Genomic DNA, 20548 nt, shown 5'->3' on the forward strand with positions numbered 1-20548 from the left:
AAAATCAAGTTTGGTATACTCAATAAAAGTATTTATGGTAGGTATAATTATTCATAAACTGCCCTGTCAACCCTGTTAAGTTCAATATCCTAACAGCTCGTTGTAAAACCATATAAATGTAATGAAAATCAAAAGTTAATTATTTGCAATTCCAACACATATCTTGTTTGTTTTATATGTATTTCTAGTTCTTTTCTTGTGTGCGTTTATTTAGACTTTTCCACTAGAATTATTTACATAAAGATGTTCAATTAATTATCTACTTTGCTAAGATATGCAATGTACAATAATTCTTGTGTCATATTACAACTAGCTTTCTTGCAATGAACTGAATTTGAGTCTTAAGTCTTATAATTTAATACTTTTGATACCTGTTTGGTCATTTTTTATTTCCAGTACTAGTGACAAGAATATCACTTTTGTGAAATATTTTGTGTTGAATGCTGTATAATGGGAAATTTTCATTTTTATCCCTATTAGGTTTTCATAAATGTTGTCAATAGAATTAATAAATGTTAACTAATGTAAGTGTATGGTTGGTCAGCTTGGACAGTATAAATTTATAACAGGAAGAAGAGTTTTATGAATTACAACTTCACTTCTTTACTGAGCTGAAAACTTTCTGAATTACCAGCTTTATTTTTGTGTGTGCATACTCTCTTTGACAAAGCTTTTATTTCACAAAGAAATTAAGTAAACAAAAAAATGTTCAAAAATTGACAGACATAACGATGTACACCTACTATAAATAAGTAAAGAATGAAGCACTTGTACTATGCAAACAATTTTTATACTGCTTAATCTTGGCTGCTCTTTATCCTGGTGGCCATTTCATTTGCCTGCCACCCAGAATGTGAATGTGGAGATGATATACACTCTGGGCACCTTCCACTCCATCGTTGATGACAATGCGGTATCCTTTCACCAATTTTAACGTTTCTGCAACTTTTCTTGCTGTGAGCAGTAGATGACCTAGTAACAAGTTAAAAAAAAACATTCATGTTTCTCTCTGTGCCAACAGTTAAAATTTTAACAAATTTATGTCTGGGTCTTAAAAACTAGTAAAAATGTTGGAAAAAAATTAATAATTTTAAACAGTAAAACTTTTAGAATCCGTAAATAAAATTTTTGATGGCTCCTACATACTGTGAAGAATGGCATGCATGCAAATTTTAAACAAAGTTTCACCCAGCAATGAAGCGTCATCCTCTTTTGCTTTGCTCAGTTGTGGAATTTGAATTTTTGGTATTACCAGTACATGCACTGGGGCTTGTGGACTAACATCATGAAAGGCAAGACACTGCAATATGGAAAAACAAAAATCTTAAAACTTTTAATTTTTTAGTTACTTATCCTAACTATTTACGTCACTACAGAAACAAAATATGCAAGGACAATTGCATCCCATTAAGGTGCTACGCTGGTTCTTCAGTAATGCATCAACCGATAAGAATTATTTTTAATTTGGTTTGTGAACAAACAATAAACACAATCAATGTTTTAGTTTAGTAACCATAATTTTGATTGGACATGTCAGGTGATAACAACATTGGCAAGCATTATCAACATTGAGTTTATATGCGAAACAAAATCAATGTACACCTTTGAAAAATTCAAACAACACACCAGGGTATTGGACTCACATTTTTTTATTGCTAACAACTTTTACTGAATTTGAAATTCGTTTTTAATTTTGACAAACATCATTTGGGCAGTTAATAATACCTAATATTAGTGTGTGGCAAAAAATAGCTTATATTACTGTGGCAAAAAAGTACATATGCCTGGGCATTACACACATAACCTATGAGTTTTGCTGGGTGAATGTTCTTAATCTATTTAACAGATTACCATGTTCAGCATGATTGGGATTGGCAACACATTACTTGTGGAATAGTAAATTTATTTAATGCACAGACAGCAAAATCGCTTTATTGTGAAATTGACCTTATCATCTTCATATATTATATCAGCTGGGATTGATTTGTCTATGATCTTGCTGAAGATGGTTGGTTCAATGTTTCCGTACTTTATACGAGCTGCTGCTTGTTTTGCCTCCGTTACTTCATCATGACTTTTTCTCTAAACAGCAAGTGGGGAAACTAGTTAGTGTAACCTCTAAACATATAAATTAGGTTTCTTTTGTCTTTAGAATTTACTGCATAACAAAAGAAGACTAAAATATTTATGCTAAAAACAATCCATCACTTTTTTACAGTATTAAAACAAGTATTTAAAATGGCAAGAAATAAATAAATATAATAATAATACCCCACTATGGAAAGTATAGCAAGTGCTAACGAGATTTTTTTCAACAGACTAAACATGCACTCCTAGAAAATGAATATACAGCCCATTTTTCAATATGTTATAATTTTTAACCGTAGTTGCACCCGATATCTGAGACCTGTCAAACTTTCAAGACTGCAATACCTGACCCCCAACCAAAATTTTTGTAATATATACCCTGGAAATGTGGTAGGATTCTAGACCAGGAATGTTGTTTGTTTAAGCAATAAAACTATCATCGATTTTAGGTAAACTGTAAACTTCCTAAAAGCATTCGGTCTTCATAATTTTTTTAAACGACATACGCATTGCTGAACACAAGCAGTGGTAGTTCTGCTTAGAATGCCGGCCCGGAGTGTTGCTCCTAGATGAAAACTTGCAATGGCAACAGATCTCTGCATTTTGTTTAAAATATACTTTTTTATTGGTTTACGTCTAAAAAAACGTATAAACATCCAATTGCTCTATATTTCCATGCATAACAGAAATTTAGAGTTTTACAGCGATCTAACTATTGCTTTCAAACAAAAATGATTAAGCAAGGAAACATGTATATGATTTATTTGGCCTTATTTATTTAGTTAATTAACGTTCATTATAAATATTGTAAATTAGGGTTTATATTTTGGGAAATCCCCTGATAATATTTTTCCTGCGCTATTTCACGAAATTTGTTTCACAATATTATCAATTCTGTTTACCACAACTTTAGGAATACCGGTTTTTAAAGATAAAACAATTAAAAAATATTCTTTGAAAAATACTATATTGCACTCAACAATGAATCTCTAAATAGTTTTGACATTTTATTCCAAAACCCGATACTTTGGTTGAAAAGTATTTAATCAGATCGAATACAAAATTCGGACTTCATTACTTTGCTTAAACAAGCAAATAGATATTTAAAGGTCGCCTTTCCAGGTTATTAGGACAAAATTATTTTTAGCGTAAAGAAACTTAGTTGCCTACGGTGATAAACCTACCTTTTAAATAAATATAGGTTATGTTTTAAGATAGAATAGCTCATTTAATTGCAAAAGTTTAGGGCCTACTCGACACCGATACTACCAATTAGCATCGGGTTTTGGCTCCGATCCAATGTGATCGGCATCCCTACTTCTCATTAAGCATCGCAAGTTTCCGCTAAGGCTAGGGGTTCTCGGAGCACCCTAAGCACTTCAAACTCGTTGCAGCGTACCACTCTTTTGACAGCTACCAGAGATATACGATTTATCTCTCGAGTAACCCTTGTGCTTTGTTACATATTTTATACGCCCAACATTTTTAAAAAATAGTTTGCAAAGAGCGACAAATTTAAACATGGTAGGCCTATATCTTGACTTGCTTTTATTAAGATACTTAATTCTGTTCGGTTAAGGTTTGGCAAAAGTAGCCAAAACCTTTTTTTAAGATTCGTTTCCGGTTCGGTTTGACTTCCGGATTTAAAACTTTAAGCATTACGATAATGATTAATATTTCGATAATAATCAGCCGTTTTATGGGGGAAACCGCGTTGAACACGTTCCTGTGGCAAACAAAATGAAATCCATTAAAAACATTTTTATCGCTTAGTTTTATATATTAAATGTTTCATATTCCATTACACATTAGACTGGTCAAAATAATAATGATCAAAATTTCGCCCTAAGCTGTTTTTCAGCAGAATAATAATAATTTGCGGAGCAATAGAGTCGAACCGTTGAGGTTTTCCGGTTTAGGTGTGGTTCAGTTTCGGCTCGGATAAATTTAAAAGTTTCTGTTCATCTCCGGTTGGTCTAAATTTATTTAAAAAACGTTAATAAAGTCCCGGTTAGAATATATTAAATGCAATAAACCTAATAATGTGGGTCAATAAATGTTAAAAATAATTAATTATTGTATTGTAATTTGGAACTTGTATAAAATCTAAAGGTTTTGACGCATTGTTAAACACCCTGATTAGCAGTCTGCCGAAAAATATTTTGGTAAAAAAATTGAGATTGCTTAACGTATTCTCTACTATTATATAATTCAGTGATGTTGATGTTTCATATATAGTGCTAATCTGCTGACATGCCGATGAGAGATATCTTTAATTACTGTAGTATTTAACCTTTTATCATCGTTATTGCAAAAACTCGTTGGTTATTGCCATTGATAATCATATGGTAAACGTATTTAATTTTTTTTTAAATCAAACGAATACTCGGAGAAATAGCAACGTATGTTAGTTGCACGCCTAGTGCTTTTGCATCTAACATAAACGAGTTTGACAGCGCTAAGTTCTTACCCTTAGACTTGTAGTTTGAAGTTAATCTAGGTTTCTAGGTTTTTTAAAAAGTAAATGTTTTAATTTTTTGGCGCTGGTCTACAATCCTACCACTTTTTTACTGTAACGAAACGAGGTAAATTGCAAGGAAGAAGTAAATTTGGAGGAATGAATATATTAATAGTTCACCCACCCAAACCCAAAAGCGCACTCTAGTTCAAATAATGTTAGAAATAGAAACCCCCCGGACCAAAATGTAGTAGGATTTTAGACCAGCGCCTTTTTTCTTAATATTACAGTTAAAATTGTCTGTTACGGTTGTAAAAAGCTTGTACTAAATATCAACGTAGTCTAGTGTTAGATTGTTGAAGGTAGTTGTTGGGTTACATTGGCAAAAAAGTCAAAATTTCCCCGAAGTTAACACGTTAGGTCAAAAATGCAAGATGGTTTACAAAATTAACAAAAACTGTAGTGGGCTTTTTAAAGTTGTTGTCATTTTAATATTTAACGAATTTAATTTCATACTATATTTAATAACATTTTAACCGTTTATATCTTCATTAGAGCAATGCACCAATCACTATTACTCGAAATAGCATTTTTCCAATTTGGGGACACTTTTGTGAAATTAGAAAGTTGTGCAACTTAAAAAAATAACTAAATAAATATTCTTAGAATCTATGCAACACCCTCCCTCTAAAAAATTGAGTATGTATATAATGAGTATTCTGGGACTGTTTCACCTGGTCAAGTGTCAAGATTAATTTCCTATATACTTTCTAATTTTAAATAGAGTAATCAATAAAAATACCCAACATGGAGAGTGGTGACTACATGAAAAAACTTCTCACCGAGGCAATGCCAAACCTGAAAGAAGAAAAAATGGAAAAGACCATACGCCTGCTGCACCACAAACCAATCCTGTTAAAAGCAGAATCGAGTGGAACCTATTTTAAGAAAAAGTCGAAACAAAAAAAGACCAAGGTTAAAGCCATGCCAACAAGGCCTGCCAAGGTTGAAAATTGTAAATACAACGATTTCAATTCGTTACGACAGTTGTGGGCAGAATATATGCAAGAACTTTTATGCTATGACAAAGGTGGTGTGGATATTAGGAAAATGCAAGAACTCATGCTAAAGGCAGACTTTCATGGTGCAGATATCAAAGTGGTCAAAGCGAAGTGCAAAACATATGAAAGTATTCAAGGCACAGTATTAACGGAGTCAAAAAACATGTTTCAGATTGTGACAAAAAATAATAAAGTTTTGAGAATCCCGAAGCCAAATTCAGTTTTCATGATTCAATTTTTTGAACATAATATTTATATTTTTGGCGATCAATTTTGTTTGAGACCAGCTCACAGACTGACTAAAAAGTTTAAAAATTTTACTCCTAAAATAAATTTGATATGAACTCTGTTGTAATCAATTTACAATTTAAATGAGTAATACGGTATTTGTACGACAATTTGATTAGTATGTTCCTGTACACTGCCACAAGCATTTCTTAGTTACGGATTTAAGGCATCATAACAAAACATGGTTGATTTTGAAATAACAGGTAGCGATAGCTTATTATTGTTCTTTGGTGTAGGATAACACCTGTTCAACCCTGCGAAACAAAAATGGCCCCAAAATCACGAAAGTCCTAAAATTATTTTGATAATGCGTTCAACTCAGTGAATTTTAAACTGTGTGGCCTGAAATATTGTCAAGTTTGCCAACTTATTTTTGTAAAAGACTTGAATGTACAATATCCATCAGACAACTAACAATTTGACACAAATCATATTTGCCTATTCTATTAATGTGTATTAAGGTTGATTGTCCAGTTGTGATATTACTGGTTTGCAGAATGTGTGCCATGATTTTTTTAATAAAATTGTATAGGCAGTCCTCGTTAATCAAAATCATAAAGATTTTGCATGTATAAATAAAGTCCATTTTATATTAATATATATACAAATGGTCAAGCACATGATGGTTAAAAGAGTAATACATCAACTTCACTTTTAAAGAGTTTGTTTCCTCCGTGATATATATTTTTTTTTTTTCGTAATACAGGTGATAGGGTTAATTAAACAAAAGATTGCTATAACACAAGTTGATAAGAACAAAAAAGACATGATTTTAAACAAGTAAAACAGTAGTATATTTACCGAGTAATATAAATAAATTTTAATAGCTGAAAGCAGATGGCATCACACTTGTATCATTTTTCTATCGAAGCTCAATTGAAATTATAAAATGCCAAATTACATTATTACGCCCTGAAAGGACTTGAAGTTAAAAAAACATGTGTGCAATTAAACATTTCTGTTCTCGTTTACAAACAATTTACACACCTTTAGAGACAAGATACAATTGGCTATAAATGTAATTATAATTTTTAAACAATTCCTCTAAACACACGAGTTGACATTCATGTTTTGCCAAAGAAGGGTGTTAGAATAGGAACGTTGTTAATGTAGTTTTTGTACTCTGGCAATTCGCCGTACCGTTTCAGGCTTCCACGTTCTAATATCGGAATTCCACTAACGTAGTTGAGCAGGTAATAAACAAAGCAAGGGGAAATAACACAAATCCACCTCCATCCTGTGTAAGTAACCATAAGTTTTGCAACTGGCAAAATATTTACAAATATACCATTATCATTTAAGTGTTAGTGCTAAATCTACATATGTTGTTTATCAAATCTTGCCTAAAACAAATACTGTATTTTGTATAATGTCAGCCATTTTATAAGCTACTGGATTTGGAATTTATTGGGGGCATTTCATTGAAATAAATTTATTTTACTGAATTTTTTTACACACTTTAGTATGATATACAAAATAACATAAATATATCTATTTTTCTGTGACTTTCAGTTAGAATATTTAGCTTGTAGAGAAAAGTTGCATGTTTGATATTGATGCTTTATTTTGCACGCTCACCTGTAAGAATTGAACTAGCTACTATAAAAATTCCAAACCACACCAGAATTTCACCAAAGTAATTCGGGTGGCGACTGATTGACCACAAACCTTCAGAAATAAACTTTCCCTGAAACCAATAAGGTTTAAACCTTTAATGTTAAAATATTCAAGTTATTTATAGGTAAATTTACAACATTTATAAAGGATGAACATCTGTACAAAAAAATTTGGTCACAACAGTTTTAATCTACTATAACCAAAAAATGGGAAGCTAGTTTGATAAGTTATGCAGACATTTAAAACAATTGATTTAAGGTTGTCAGAAACATTTCTAACAGAATAATAGTCATTTAATATCTATGTTTGTTTAAATAAACTTACAGCATTTTGTGGATCATTTCTAAATGCGTTTTTTTGCCAGTCAGCAGTAACTTCAATAATTAGCCCAATCAGCCATATTCCAAACCCGAAGTAGTCAATCATTCCAAGTGGCTTTCTACGTTTACTATCATTTACCACCAATACTGGTAGAAGTGTGATAAACACCCATAAGGCTAAAAAACAAAAAAATCTGTATAATTTATTGAAGGTATTTTTATTATTGAAAAACATGAGATTTAGCAAAAGGATAAGTTTTACAAATTTACTGCTGAACAACATGGTTCCACAAAAATGCACCAAGTAAATTTACATTTATTTGTTAGTAAAAACTTTTCAAGCCTACCTTGAACCATCCAGTACATAAAGAACACAACTGGTTTGGTTTTAACTTTGACAAATCGCTGGTCGCCATCATGCTTCAAGACTCGGTAAAACAAAAAGCCACCAAGTCTAAATAATTTTTTAAACAAATTAGCTACTTGGCTAAAAATATCAGAAGTTTTAATGTGGTTTACCTGATGGCCCACACTGCAACAAGTGTTGTCAATGCAGTTTGTCTCCAACTGGGTTTTAGATTTAATCGCCAACTTAATTGTGACAGGAGAAGAAACGTAAGAGAACCTGAAAAAATATACATCACAATTTTTATGAAAAAGCACCACCTCAGAGCTACAAACCAACCCAACTTTTGTCAAATATACAACGTTATATGGTACTCTAGAATATGCCAATTACAAAAAAACACTTTGGAAACAAAATGTATATATTTAAACTAGTAACTTACACCAACCTCTACATAGCATAAACAAAAAATAGGATCAGCATACTAATAAAAGACAATTTTATTTGGTTACCTGTCAAATCAAACAACTTTTCCGTCTGCAAACCGTATGAAATAATAAACCCACATAATTGAATAAACACATCAATTGCGAAGAGATATAATAGGTTATGCATTCTAAAATATGGTTATCACAGACAAAATAATTGGTAAATCAAGAGTTATTTAAAAAAAAAAAACTTGACCAACTGTATTGTTATATAACAGAAAACACTACGGGGAACTACCGCAACTGTGAATGCTGTCAAACACTAGTAAAAAGGTAAAACAAATTAGTGCAACAAAGGTTTTTGTTGATTTATGGCGGAATGTGTGCAATGAATTTCCAAAAAAAGTCTACAGATTATATCGTGTCTTTGACTTTATAATCAAGTCATCTAAATTTTATCTTAAATGGCCTAAGTTTTTCGAGATGTGTCGGTCAGTCGGTATGTTTGCAAGTCGCACAAATCAAAAACAGCGGTAGAAGGCACTCCTTTACAAGCCAGACACGACGCGATACTCCTAAATAGGAGAAACTTAGTTTCTCCAGGACAGAGAAAATGAGTATCTTTCTATTAGAGAGAGACGTAGTAATGAGCAGGCGTCGTCCCAATATGGTCATACCGGTACCATTTTTTCACCAATAAACTATCGAGGGTCCGCAAAATATCGCGTTCAATATGGCGATTTTTAACAGTAAGCAATTTCACTTACATATTTTTCTTAACGTTATAAGCCGTTTTGTAACAGTATTATGTGTTTGCGTCAAAGATTAACTTCCGCAGTACAGCCGTATCATTAACATAATATTCAGGCATCAGGAGACTTGCATAAACATATCGTACAACAAATCTATCCAAAAATAATTTGATATTAATTTTAGCCAAATTTTATTAATCTCTTATAATATTTTACTCGATTACTTTCAGTATCCTTTATTTAAAACAATTGTTTCGACTATCATCAAAGTATAGACCGCGCAGTATTTGATGTAGGCCTAATCTTAAATTTTTTCTGATAATCGAGTCTAATGTCGCATTCAACATCCATGGAATAGGCCTATACTTATGCACCGATCGTTGTTAAACAAGATCGTTGTTTTGTTTTTAAATGTGTGAATATATCAGCCCAAAGGTATCGTATACCACAGCATGCTACATGTAAACTCAACTCTTCTCGCTTCTCGCAATAGACCGAGATTTTCTTGCATGTCTCCGCACGAGTTCACTCTCGAAGATTGGGTGTTTATAAGTTAAGTTGGTTTATGACGTCACCATATGACGTCTTCCCATGTAATTTAATGGGTTTTGCGGCCCATCGAAATTTTTAAAGTGGCAATGCGTCCCATTCTGCTAAAAGGTTGGTCATCCCTGACTTAACGTTTTATATTCGTTAGTGATTTCCCATCGATATATGTCACGAGTTTAATTACGTAAAAGTTTGTGACATGCTTATTACCAAGTGGTATGCATTTTTTCGTTCCATTTTAAATAAACACACAGCATTGCACATTGGATTCATGTCCTAAATTGCAACAATCATTTTCAAATCTATAACATGCGGCCCCCGCAAACACAAGAAAGCTACAACACGTATTAGTAATTAAATGGCCCCAGCTTGATGGCTTAATTTAAATTAGACCGTGCGTTCGCGTATTTCCTGTTTAGAAAAGTAAAAATTCAGGATGCTCATTTAATCCATCTATATTTTAGACACAACACGCAACATTGCCTTATATGCTAATTTTTGTATTTACTTTTTTAACCAAATGCAAAGAAATATGTTCAAATATTTAGAACTAATGTCATAAAGTGACGTCAAATAGATTTAAGAAGTCTGGTGAGTTCGGTCTGAAAAATATAAAACTTAATGAAGTCTAACCATTAAAAAAGAACGTAAGCCTTTTCTTCAATTAAATTCTAAGTTTTAAAAACTCATTACTTTTTTTTAAATAATTAACTACATTAATTAGGCCTTCACGGACCCCTAAAACTAGTCCACGTACACCCAAGGGGTTCAAGACCTCAGTTTAAGAACTTCTGATTTATATCTTCAAGTTGCCTCTGCTCATAAATTTGCACTGATTTAATGTAGCCTATTTTAATTGGTAAATTTTGGAGCATAATGGTTGGAGGTTGTAGTAAGACGTAGTAAGAATATCAAAGCCCATACAGAAGTAGGTATCAATTTGAACGTTGCGAATAACTCTTTATTCATTTTCAACGAATAATTGGTAAATGTTTATCCTGAACTAAAATGTTCTTCTATTGGGAACACACACTAAGACCTAAAAGCAACAGTACATAAAGCAGAATCATCTATAAAACCGTATAAAGATCAACGACATAAAGCGAAATACGCAGCATAATATCAAGACATAAACTTTTCGAAATAGGCATAAATTCATCGAAATAAGTCCTAAATAACAGCTGAAACTGTAGATAAGGGTATAAGACGATCGGGGGCCATGGGTCTGGCATCAGCTGTTTTCGACGGTTGAGGGTCCTAATTTGAATGGCGCCGTTGAGGCGCCGCTGTTATGGCACCGGATTTTTTTACCGTGTTGGGGTTGTTGGTGGTAATGGGTGTGGTAAGAAAATGGGTTGGGGTTGAAAATATTAGGGGAGTTGTATACTTAGGGTTGGAGTTTCGGGTTTGGACTAGGTAAAAGGTTGTATAGGCCTAATTTTGACCATTTAGGTTTTAGTGTCTTTCAATATTAAGACGTTATAACGACTATTTATAGGTATTCCTATTTTGGTCTTATTCCGAACTGTGTTTGATTCCAACGTTGATGTTGTTCATATTTCATTCTTATGCCTGCAGTCCGCTTTATTTTGTTCAAATTGATAAGTTTTAAAATATAACAATGCTTCCCATTTTTTAAACTAATTATTGCATACGATAGGTATGGCCGCAATTCTACAACCTCTGGAGAGAACAAGCAAAAAGGTAATTGACTTATCATTGGTTTTGAACTTTTTTAGATCTAAATGAAAAACTGATTTCGGAGGTTATGTAATGTGTCAGCATCACGCAAAAACAGTGATTCGCATGTTTAACATAGCGTACGACGTTTGTTGATAAATGAATATTTTAGGCAAAAATCGGTGGGCAAGACAGACAATTCCACGTTAAATTTTGAAAAAAAATATGATCAAGCGCAAAATCGTTGATATGAACCAGGCCATTTAACAAAATGCCATTTACCGAAATGCAAATGTTATTTAAGTTGCAAACTCACGTAAAATTAGTTACCAATTAGATTAACTTTTAAAAGCTATAATTGGAACAAAAACAAAGTTTTTAAGACTGATCTACAAACCGGTTTAAAAAACCAAAAAGTTGTTCTGGCGGTAATTGTCGGATAATATTATGTAGTGTACAAAATGTTTCAAAGAATATACAAACATGTAGTGAAAAAATTCAACCCAGCTGGTGAAAATGAAACGAGCAGAAATGCTAACGACTAAGCGACATATAAAATAGGCTTTTACAAACAAAAACAATGCAGCAGAGCGAGAGACGCTATAAATCTTTGAGTGCATTGTTTGCTTTTTAATAAAGGCTTGCAGCTCAAACATAACTTACAGTAAAAAAATGCCGCCAAGCTTTCAAGCACTTAAGGGACAGTCATTGTTTTCGAACGTCGCATACGTTCAATGCATGCATAACTGGAACAATAATAATAGCTAGGCGCCTAACCGCCCGTTACAGCCGCAAAACTAGGGCACTCTAAACAAAAAGCAGTTCGCCATTTGATTGTTCCCGCTGCTTAAACACGTGCAGCAAAGCAGCGAATCACAAGCTGTAGACGGCCGCTATGAGTTTTGTGCGCGCCAAGGGCTGCTCCTGTTTGTTACGTCTCTTTCGCTTGATAAACGCCGCGGAGAAGACTTTATTTTAGCTGTTTCAAGTCAGTAAGTTGTTTATTTTTAGACACTGTTTCACAGCCTAATCTTCGCTTTATCGATATTTGTAGGTGTTTGTAATATTGCACTATGTTTTCTGTGCAATTTGCTATGGTTTGTGAAAGCGGTTTAGCATGTAAAGCATAGTGGTGGTGGGTTAATGCTGAAGTATAGGCACTATTTACAGTGCATTGAGACTGGCCGCGTCCCGCTTCATAGCTTTCGCCATTGTGGCAGTGCATAGACGGCGTCTGTTAAAAGCGTGAAATACTGGTAACTTAACCACTCTATAATTCAAAAACGCGTTGGTTAATTTTTATATATGTCATATCTGTGTAAGCACTGAAGCTTAGTGATTACGGTGATATGTTTTTAAACTGTATATGATGTTAGCTTTTCGAGATATAGTGTCAACAACATAGGCGTCTGAGTGTGTACATTTTAAATAGGAAACTGTACAGCGGCCATTGCTTGTAGGTTGGGTATAGCGTTGCCACAGACTAGTATCATTGCGCACATACAGCGTAAACGCTGTGGTAGAATAGGCTTGCCTGCAGGGTTTCTTTGTGTGGCGTTTTCGTAGTTAGTTATAACCGTTGTTGTTCGCAGTTATCGCTAAGTCGCAAAAATTCAACATTTACAAAAACGTTACGCTTAAGCATGTGTCATCTATTTTTTGATCGACTGTAATGTGTTATGCGGTGCTTTTTTGCAGACCTAAGTGTAGTGATTTTATTTTAAATATTTGTACCGGACCACAGCCAGAATGCCTAAAAAGGACCCAAACAAGCCGCGAGGACGAATGACCGGATACGCATATTTCGTGCAAACTTGTCGGGGTGAGCATCGTAAGGCGCATCCCAACGAACAGGTCGTGTTTGCCGAATTCTCGCGAAAATGTGCCACAAGATGGAAGGTTGGTGATCTTTTCTTTCAGATTCTATTTAAATGTTATTTTTTTAAGTAGTGGTATAAATTAAAATGTGTTCAAATTCAAACACACTATCGTTTGTAACCATTTAGTGCGATTTTAACTTGCATGTCGAAGTTTTACCTAAACCGCCGTTTTTAGGCCGTTATCTGCGCAAAATGCATTTACGAAATACCTAAAAAACGCGAGTTATAGGACCGTTAAAGTTGGCGAGTCAGCCGTTTAACCGCTAATTGACATTTTTTTTCACAGGCCATGAGCGATACGGAGAAAAAAACCTTCACCGATTTGTCAGAAAAGGACAAGCATCGCTACGACAACGAAATGGCAAACTACGCTCCGCCGCCCGGCGAAGCCAAGCGCAAGGCAAAAAAGAAGAAGGACCCAAACGCACCGAAACGACCCCAGTAATTATGCTTAAACTTTAAAGTTACCCAGAAAACTTGCTGTTCATCTGTGTTTTCTTGGTTACTCACTTTGTGGAATGTGTTTGAATTAACTTGTCAGGATTCCTGGCTTTCACTTGGCAACCCAGACCAATTCCTGGCCTAAATGTATGTGTTTTTTATACAGTAACGCCTTTAAAATATGTTGTTTATATTTTTGTACAGTAGCTAATTTTTAAATTATGTGACATAGGATGTCTTTTTGGATACAGCGGCAAACCTAATTGCCTTTCACCAGATTAATGTCACACTTAAACCAACCAAAGCAAATATAACTAGACGGGGGTGCGGTTGTTGTATATTTTGTCAGGGGGTATATTGTCAGGGCTTAGTGTTTATTTTTATTTAGTTTTAATTTTTTTTTGAAATTGATTTTATTTCGTTATTTTTTTTTTTTCAATTTTTTTTTTCATATTCATTTTTTAATTTTTATTTTTTATTTTTTTTGTGTGTTTTTTATTTTTATTTTTTTATTTTTTTTTTTATTTAATATTTTTTTTATTTTACACTTTTCATTTTTTAATATTTTGTATTTTGTATTGTGTATTTTATATTATATATTTCATATTTTGTTTTTCATTTTCCTTAAATTGTTTCTGCAAGCAAAAACAGATATGGGCCGAAAACTTCCCCACTTTGATGCGAAAGGGGTTCAAATATGGCGTAGTATTTGGGGAATGATCGAAACATATATTTGATAAATAGAATTTGCGTAGTTAATGTACATGGCCATTTTATTACATTTTGGCCAGAGCTTACGTGTTTGAAAATCAAATATTATCATTCTCCTCAAGACTTAAAATGGTTTAACGCCTATGGTTTGCAATACTTTTGCAAACTTTTACTCGGTAAATTTTTACCATGGCTTGGTCCGAGCAATCACTGTTAAAACAGACTTTAAATCTGTAGTTTTAAACAATATGAAACACACTATTATGTGCCTAATACGCAAACTATTAAATCGAAAGTTTTGCTAGTTGTTTAGGCCTGATATTGGCATGTTGGTTGGAGCAACATGCACAACAGGTGCTAACAGAGAGGCGTACACTGCCTTAAGATTTCGCATTTAAATTTGCGGCGGTAAATACACCCTATTGACACTTGATTATTAGGCGAAGCTTATCGCAAAGTAATTGGTCGCCCCAAAAAATGCTGACGCCGCATTTAAAGCAAGCATTATAAATGAGTCGCCGATATTCTGCCTTGAACATCCCTACTCGAAATGCTTCCCTCCGTTAATTGTACGGTGGGTGAACCTTTATTCACGGCCTTACCTCTTTGTGTATTACCGCGACAATACGATGAAATACGATTTGGAGAATATTGGAAACATCGTATTTGGAGAATATTTGCTATTTGCACCTGTTCTGTATGCTACTCCAATCCAACATATCTACACACAATTATAAGTTGTGTATAATAATATAATAACTTATGGCTTTGAAGCGAAGGGGGTTCAAATATGGCGTAGATTTTGGCAAATGATCGAAACATACATTTGATCAATAAAAATTTACGTAGATAATGCTTACGGCCATGTTATTACATTTTGGTCAGCTAGCATGTTTAAAAAGTCAATATTTTCATTCTCTCTAAATGATTTAACGTCTATGGTTTGCTATACTTTTTCCAACTTTTACTGTGTAAATTTTTACCATGCCTTGGTCTGAGCAATCACTGTTGAAACAGAGTTTAAATCTGTAGTTTTGAGCAATATGCAAACACGTTTATGTGCCTAATAAGCCACGTTTTATATTGAAAGTTTTGCCAATTTAAATCCAATAAACGCAAGATTTATTTATTTATGACGCCATGTTATGACGTAGCTTTGTAACGTCGTCGTTAAGAATGCGTTAAACTTAAGCTTTTTGTTGTTGCGGCCCTTGTATAATTATATTTGCTTAGACCTGGTGTTGATATGTTTGAATGGTGCAACAATTACAACATGTGCTAACAGAGATGTGTACACTGCCTGTAGGATTCGCATTTAAATTTGCGGTGGTAAAATATTTTGTGTTGTAAGAGCAATAGGTTTTTTTACTTAGAGAGGCCTCTTTATGAAAGGCAAGTCGCATGTGCATAGTTTTACTAGGCAAGCCACTTCCAACACAAATGTTGCACGCGCGGGACAATAGGGCGCAGCAGGGATGCCAGCAGCCGCCTCGTCGCGACGCGAGCTGGACAAAGCAAGCGAATATGAACGAATTCTGTATGAAAGTTTTTCTGCTGCTAGATGGCTGTCGTTAGCTACAAAGTGCTAAAACGCAATATTTCAGGTTTTTACCCCCCAAGCAAAGGCCCCTGGGAGTGCAGCCTCATAAACTTTTACAAAGCACCTACATACCACTCTACGCCATGTCTGAAAATTTGAAGGTTCTACGATGTCTACTTTTTCTATAAAGCTTCGGACAAAACTCGGTCTGAAACATACCATAGGAAACCATAGGAAACCATAGGAAACCATAGGAAACCAAAAAAGAATAACGGCAAAAACAAGATATGTCCCGAAAATAAATTTTCGGCCCATATAATTTGGTAATATTTTTGTAGCAAAATCACAAACACAATACTTGAGTGTGCCGTAAGGACTTGGTACATTTGTTTGGGTCAGTCTGATATTCATAATATTTATTTTAACGCCTTACTGTGAAGTAAGCAAATTGTACTGTATAGCATTAAATTGGATGTTACTACTCTTTATTTGTAATAAATCATTGCAACATTTTTGGACTATATACTTCTCAACTGTGGTGGTCTATAATGACCTATCAAAAAGGTTCACAGGGTTTTTGTATGAAAGCTTTTAAGAAACCAACCAATATTATCACTAAATGATTTATTTACTGGTCAATCAAACAAGTGGTGGATTTTTGGCATTTTAGATGATGTTCTGATGTGTGACTAATGTACAAGCACAGTTTTTTGAATAGGTCCTGGTGGTCCATGGATGAATACAAGTTGAAGCCCTGTTTTTTTTTTAACTGACTGCTCTTTTGTATTTGCAGATCAGCATTTTTCTTGTTTTGTGCTGACCGTCGTGCCAAGGTGAAGATAGAACACCCCGGTTATTCGGTTGGAGATGTCGCGAGATATCTTGGCAAAAAATGGGGCGAGGCAACCCCAGAGGTGAAACAAAAGTATGCTCAGCAAGGGGAAGTAGAAAAAGTCAAATACAACAAGGTAACATCGGATTTAAACTTAAAGATTTACTAATATTTTTCTTAATTGTTTTGTACAATTTTATACTATGTTGTTACAGTTTTCTTAATTTTGATTAACAATGAAATCGTTTTCTGTAATAAGCCATACTGCTGGTTCAATTTTAAATTCAACAGACAGCAGCTTTCTTTAACTCTCATACTGGACAATTTTTTTACAGTTTTTCGTTTATCATCAACGTTTTTTGCTATTTTCTTTAATATAATTTGTTTTGTTACTATCCTAATGTCTAATTTGGATGGTTTGTAAGTTAAAAAATTAATAAAAAATAGTTTACTGAAAAGTCTCCTGCCCGAGTTTGTGCCCTTTAAAACGTTTTATTTATCAGTTGTCACCCCAATAACAATACATAAATGTATAAAGCTTACTCTATTTAGCTTTAGTTACAAAATCAAAGATATCATTTGTCTTACAAAATCTCATTTCTGCTTGCATTTTTCACCAACGTATGTTTTCGATTAAAAAAGAAACACTGATTTATTTTCGCTAATATTTTTCGTAACTTCACTTGATTTTGCAGCTGATGGCTGAATATCGAGCCAATCAAGGTAAAGGAGGGGACGGCCCTGTCGGCAAAAAACAAAAGCTTGAGGAGCCGGCTTCCTCGTCTTCCGAAAGCGAAAGCGAGGTGGACAGCGATTAGACCAATTGCTCATTTTACCCGTGACCGATTAGTCACAGTGTGTTGCACGCCTACAGTATAATACGCTATACGTTTTTTTTCGCTGATCAGCAGAGACAGCTCGTAGCACTAGTTCCCGCGCAAAACTATACAGACATTGCCGAGTCGCTTCCTTAACTGTACTCGCTTCTTAAACACGCTGTTTGTTTGTTGTGATTTTTTTGTTATTGTCGTTGACGCCGCTCGAAATCCATTTGTGCGTGTTTGACAAACGCTGTTAAAAGTATTCCCGTTTTAAAAAAATCGGTTAGCGCTGTTGGGTAAAAAAAACGAACCATAAGTGGTTAACATGAACTTTTAAAAATTAATTTTGTTTTGTAATGTAGTGCCACGTTTCGCAATGAACTTTGTTTTAAACAGGTTTTAATTTTAAACGGGTTTTAAAGTCTATTTTGAACGGTCCACGCCTTGTCGTGTTTTAACATCTGTTTTCTTGTTTCAATGTGCTCGACCAATATACTGTTGATGTTGTGATCTTTTACGCCATTTTTTTAATAGACACGCGTTATCGTTTTAACGCCGTTTGCCTACGTTTTATTTTTTCGTTCATAAATGCGACTTTTACGCAAGTGGACTGCGCCCTACGGCTACTTTGTAATGAGCTCTCGTATTTTTTCGGCCGAACTTTTTTGTTCACGATAAAACTCTGTCTTGTGCCAACAGCCACTGCCCAATGCCGCTCGCTACTAATGATAGTGGACATTGAACACTTTCAGTATATTATCCGGTATTTTATAGATTTTTTTGTGGTTGCTTTTATGTGCGCAGCTTTGCGTTCTTCGATTTAATAAAATTGTTTTCTTAAAAAGCTCCCAAGTGACTTAATGAAAAGGCAATTGTGCAACATCGGAATGTCGAATGGTGCACTTACAGCCAAATTTTTTTTAAGTGATTGGCCTTTTTGCTAGTGTCAGCCCAAACTCTCCACAGGCCACCTGATTGAGTGGTTGACCAACAGACAAAATTTACAGTTAATGTTAGTTATATCTTGCCTTGATTCAACTCGGTAAACTATTTTTTTTCAGCTATTACTAATTAGATTTAAATCTAGTCGGTTACAAACTAGCACAAGCTCGAAATTAAGCTAAACTTCGACTAGATCATTTTTATCCATCAAAATAAAAAAGGATTGGCTCCACGCTTAAAAAATCCCGTGACTGAATACTTTACTAAACGAGACTGAAGAAGGATTTTGGACAAATATTTGTGAATCTAAATTTAGATTACAACTAAAACAAGCATACAAAAGTTAACAATTTTTCTAGAAATTGGTTTTGTGCTTTAATTCGAATTGTACACTAGCCAGAACAGTGTTTCTCAACATTGTTTTTCGCAGCGACTGAAGCGTAAGTACAACGGCGAACCTTTGGCCACACAATTCTCTTTACCGGACTTTTTGTCAGTGAACGAAACATGATAAATTGGCGTAAATCAGTGCGAATTAAATATTTGAGATACGTCGTCGTATTGCCTCCACAGTATTGTCAAATTTCGGAGATAGTATTTTCGTAACCAAGCATAATAAATCTAACCCTATATAACAGGGGTTCCCAACCTTTTTACGGTCGCGTACCACTTGGACGCTCTGTACTGCCATACAGCGTACCACTTCTTGCAGAGCAACTAATTTAATCCAAGCATATTTTTATCTTACAACTAGCATTTTGTAGATTAAGATATAAAACAGTAGTTGATATCTATCAAGAACAATCATTTGACATAATTAACGCCCACTATCTAACAGGGTTGTACGGCTTTTCAAAGCAGCTGTGCTTCTTATTGACAATTGACATGCCTGTATTTTGAAGATCGTAATGATACGAAACAACAGGGATAGTGGTACGCGTACCACAGGTTGGGAACCCCTGCTATATGACTATCGCAGTCGGCGGCCCAATTCATGGTCGCGACTCATAAAGTGAGAAACGCCGACTTAAGGCTGGTTTCCTACACTAGACGCGTCTAGCGTTAACGTAAAACGTTTTCAAAAACGCTTTCGGTTGCGGAAAAGTTGAAATATTTTAACTTTGACGCTTTCCGTTATACGCTAGGAAATTACACAATTTAACATTCATAAGGTTATGACAGTTAAGTATTAACCATGCCTCTTGGCTCCCTGCTAAAATTTAAGTCTCCTACCATAAAAATTGGAACATTTTGGCACATTTATTTTAGGCTATTGTAAGCTGCCACTTTTATAGAAGCAGGAGTTTAAATCCAAGAATGAACAGTTACTGGAATTAAAAATGAATGCAACGAAAATTATGATGTTAGTAAATATAAATATTTTCGAAAATTTAGACTTGTTTAATACTCCACTGTTGCCTTAACAAAATTAGCAAACTCAGGAATATTTTTCCACTGTTTTTTTCATGTACCTATATTGTAGTGCGTGCAGGACACTGCAAAGTACGGGAAACACTACTTATACCGACAACTTTTTGACCGTTCTTAAACGATTAAATAGTCTTCCCGATTGAATTTAGATGAAAACATATATGTAAACATGTATAGGAAAGCAATGTTGTCCACTTTGGGTGAAATCAGAACACACCATGTTGTCCATGTTAAATAAATCAGACAAACTATTTGTCAGATTTAAATGAAAAAAATGACTCAATCCCAGCTAAGTCATTTGCAAAAGAATCAAGTCCAAGTTAAGTCATTTATAAAAAAATAGCACGTCAGGTCTCAGTTCAA

General features: G+C 34.2%; 4 protein-coding genes across 4 annotated transcripts; 2 read left to right on the plus strand and 2 right to left on the minus strand.

The window, feature by feature from the left end:
• Positions 1-724: 724 nt before the first annotated feature.
• LOC146135547 (uncharacterized) lies at positions 725-2714 on the minus strand. Its single transcript, XM_083395461.1, has 4 exons — positions 2595-2714; positions 1948-2082; positions 1189-1300; positions 725-972 (listed from the first exon to the last, which is right to left on the minus strand). Exons 1-4 carry the CDS (start codon positions 2688-2690, stop codon positions 815-817), a joined length of 501 nt encoding a protein of 166 aa, XP_083251587.1. The 5' UTR covers positions 2691-2714; the 3' UTR covers positions 725-814.
• A 2549-nt stretch (positions 2715-5263) lies between these two features.
• On the plus strand, positions 5264-6559 carry LOC146135548 (ribonuclease P protein subunit p29-like). Its single transcript, XM_083395267.1, has one exon. It carries the CDS (start codon positions 5354-5356, stop codon positions 5948-5950), a length of 597 nt encoding a protein of 198 aa, XP_083251393.1. The 5' UTR covers positions 5264-5353; the 3' UTR covers positions 5951-6559.
• On the minus strand, positions 6425-8866 carry LOC146135549 (uncharacterized). Its single transcript, XM_083395266.1, has 6 exons — positions 8691-8866; positions 8352-8457; positions 8180-8286; positions 7837-8009; positions 7474-7582; positions 6425-7132 (listed from the first exon to the last, which is right to left on the minus strand). The coding sequence occupies exons 1-6, from the start codon at positions 8791-8793 to the stop codon at positions 6960-6962; spliced, it is 771 nt and encodes a 256-aa protein (XP_083251392.1). The 5' UTR covers positions 8794-8866; the 3' UTR covers positions 6425-6959.
• Positions 8867-13289: 4423 nt separating this feature from the next.
• Positions 13290-18659, plus strand: LOC146135550 (high mobility group protein B2-like). The gene is made up of 4 exons (XM_083395290.1): positions 13290-13486; positions 13754-13908; positions 16953-17127; positions 17687-18659. Exons 1-4 carry the CDS (start codon positions 13337-13339, stop codon positions 17807-17809), a joined length of 603 nt encoding a protein of 200 aa, XP_083251416.1. The 5' UTR covers positions 13290-13336; the 3' UTR covers positions 17810-18659.
• The last annotated feature ends 1889 nt before the right edge of the window (positions 18660-20548 follow it).

This window comes from Ascidiella aspersa, chromosome 8 (assembly GCF_963924565.1).
Source record: "Ascidiella aspersa chromosome 8, kaAscAspe10.2, whole genome shotgun sequence".
NCBI lineage: Eukaryota > Metazoa > Chordata > Ascidiacea > Phlebobranchia > Ascidiidae > Ascidiella > Ascidiella aspersa.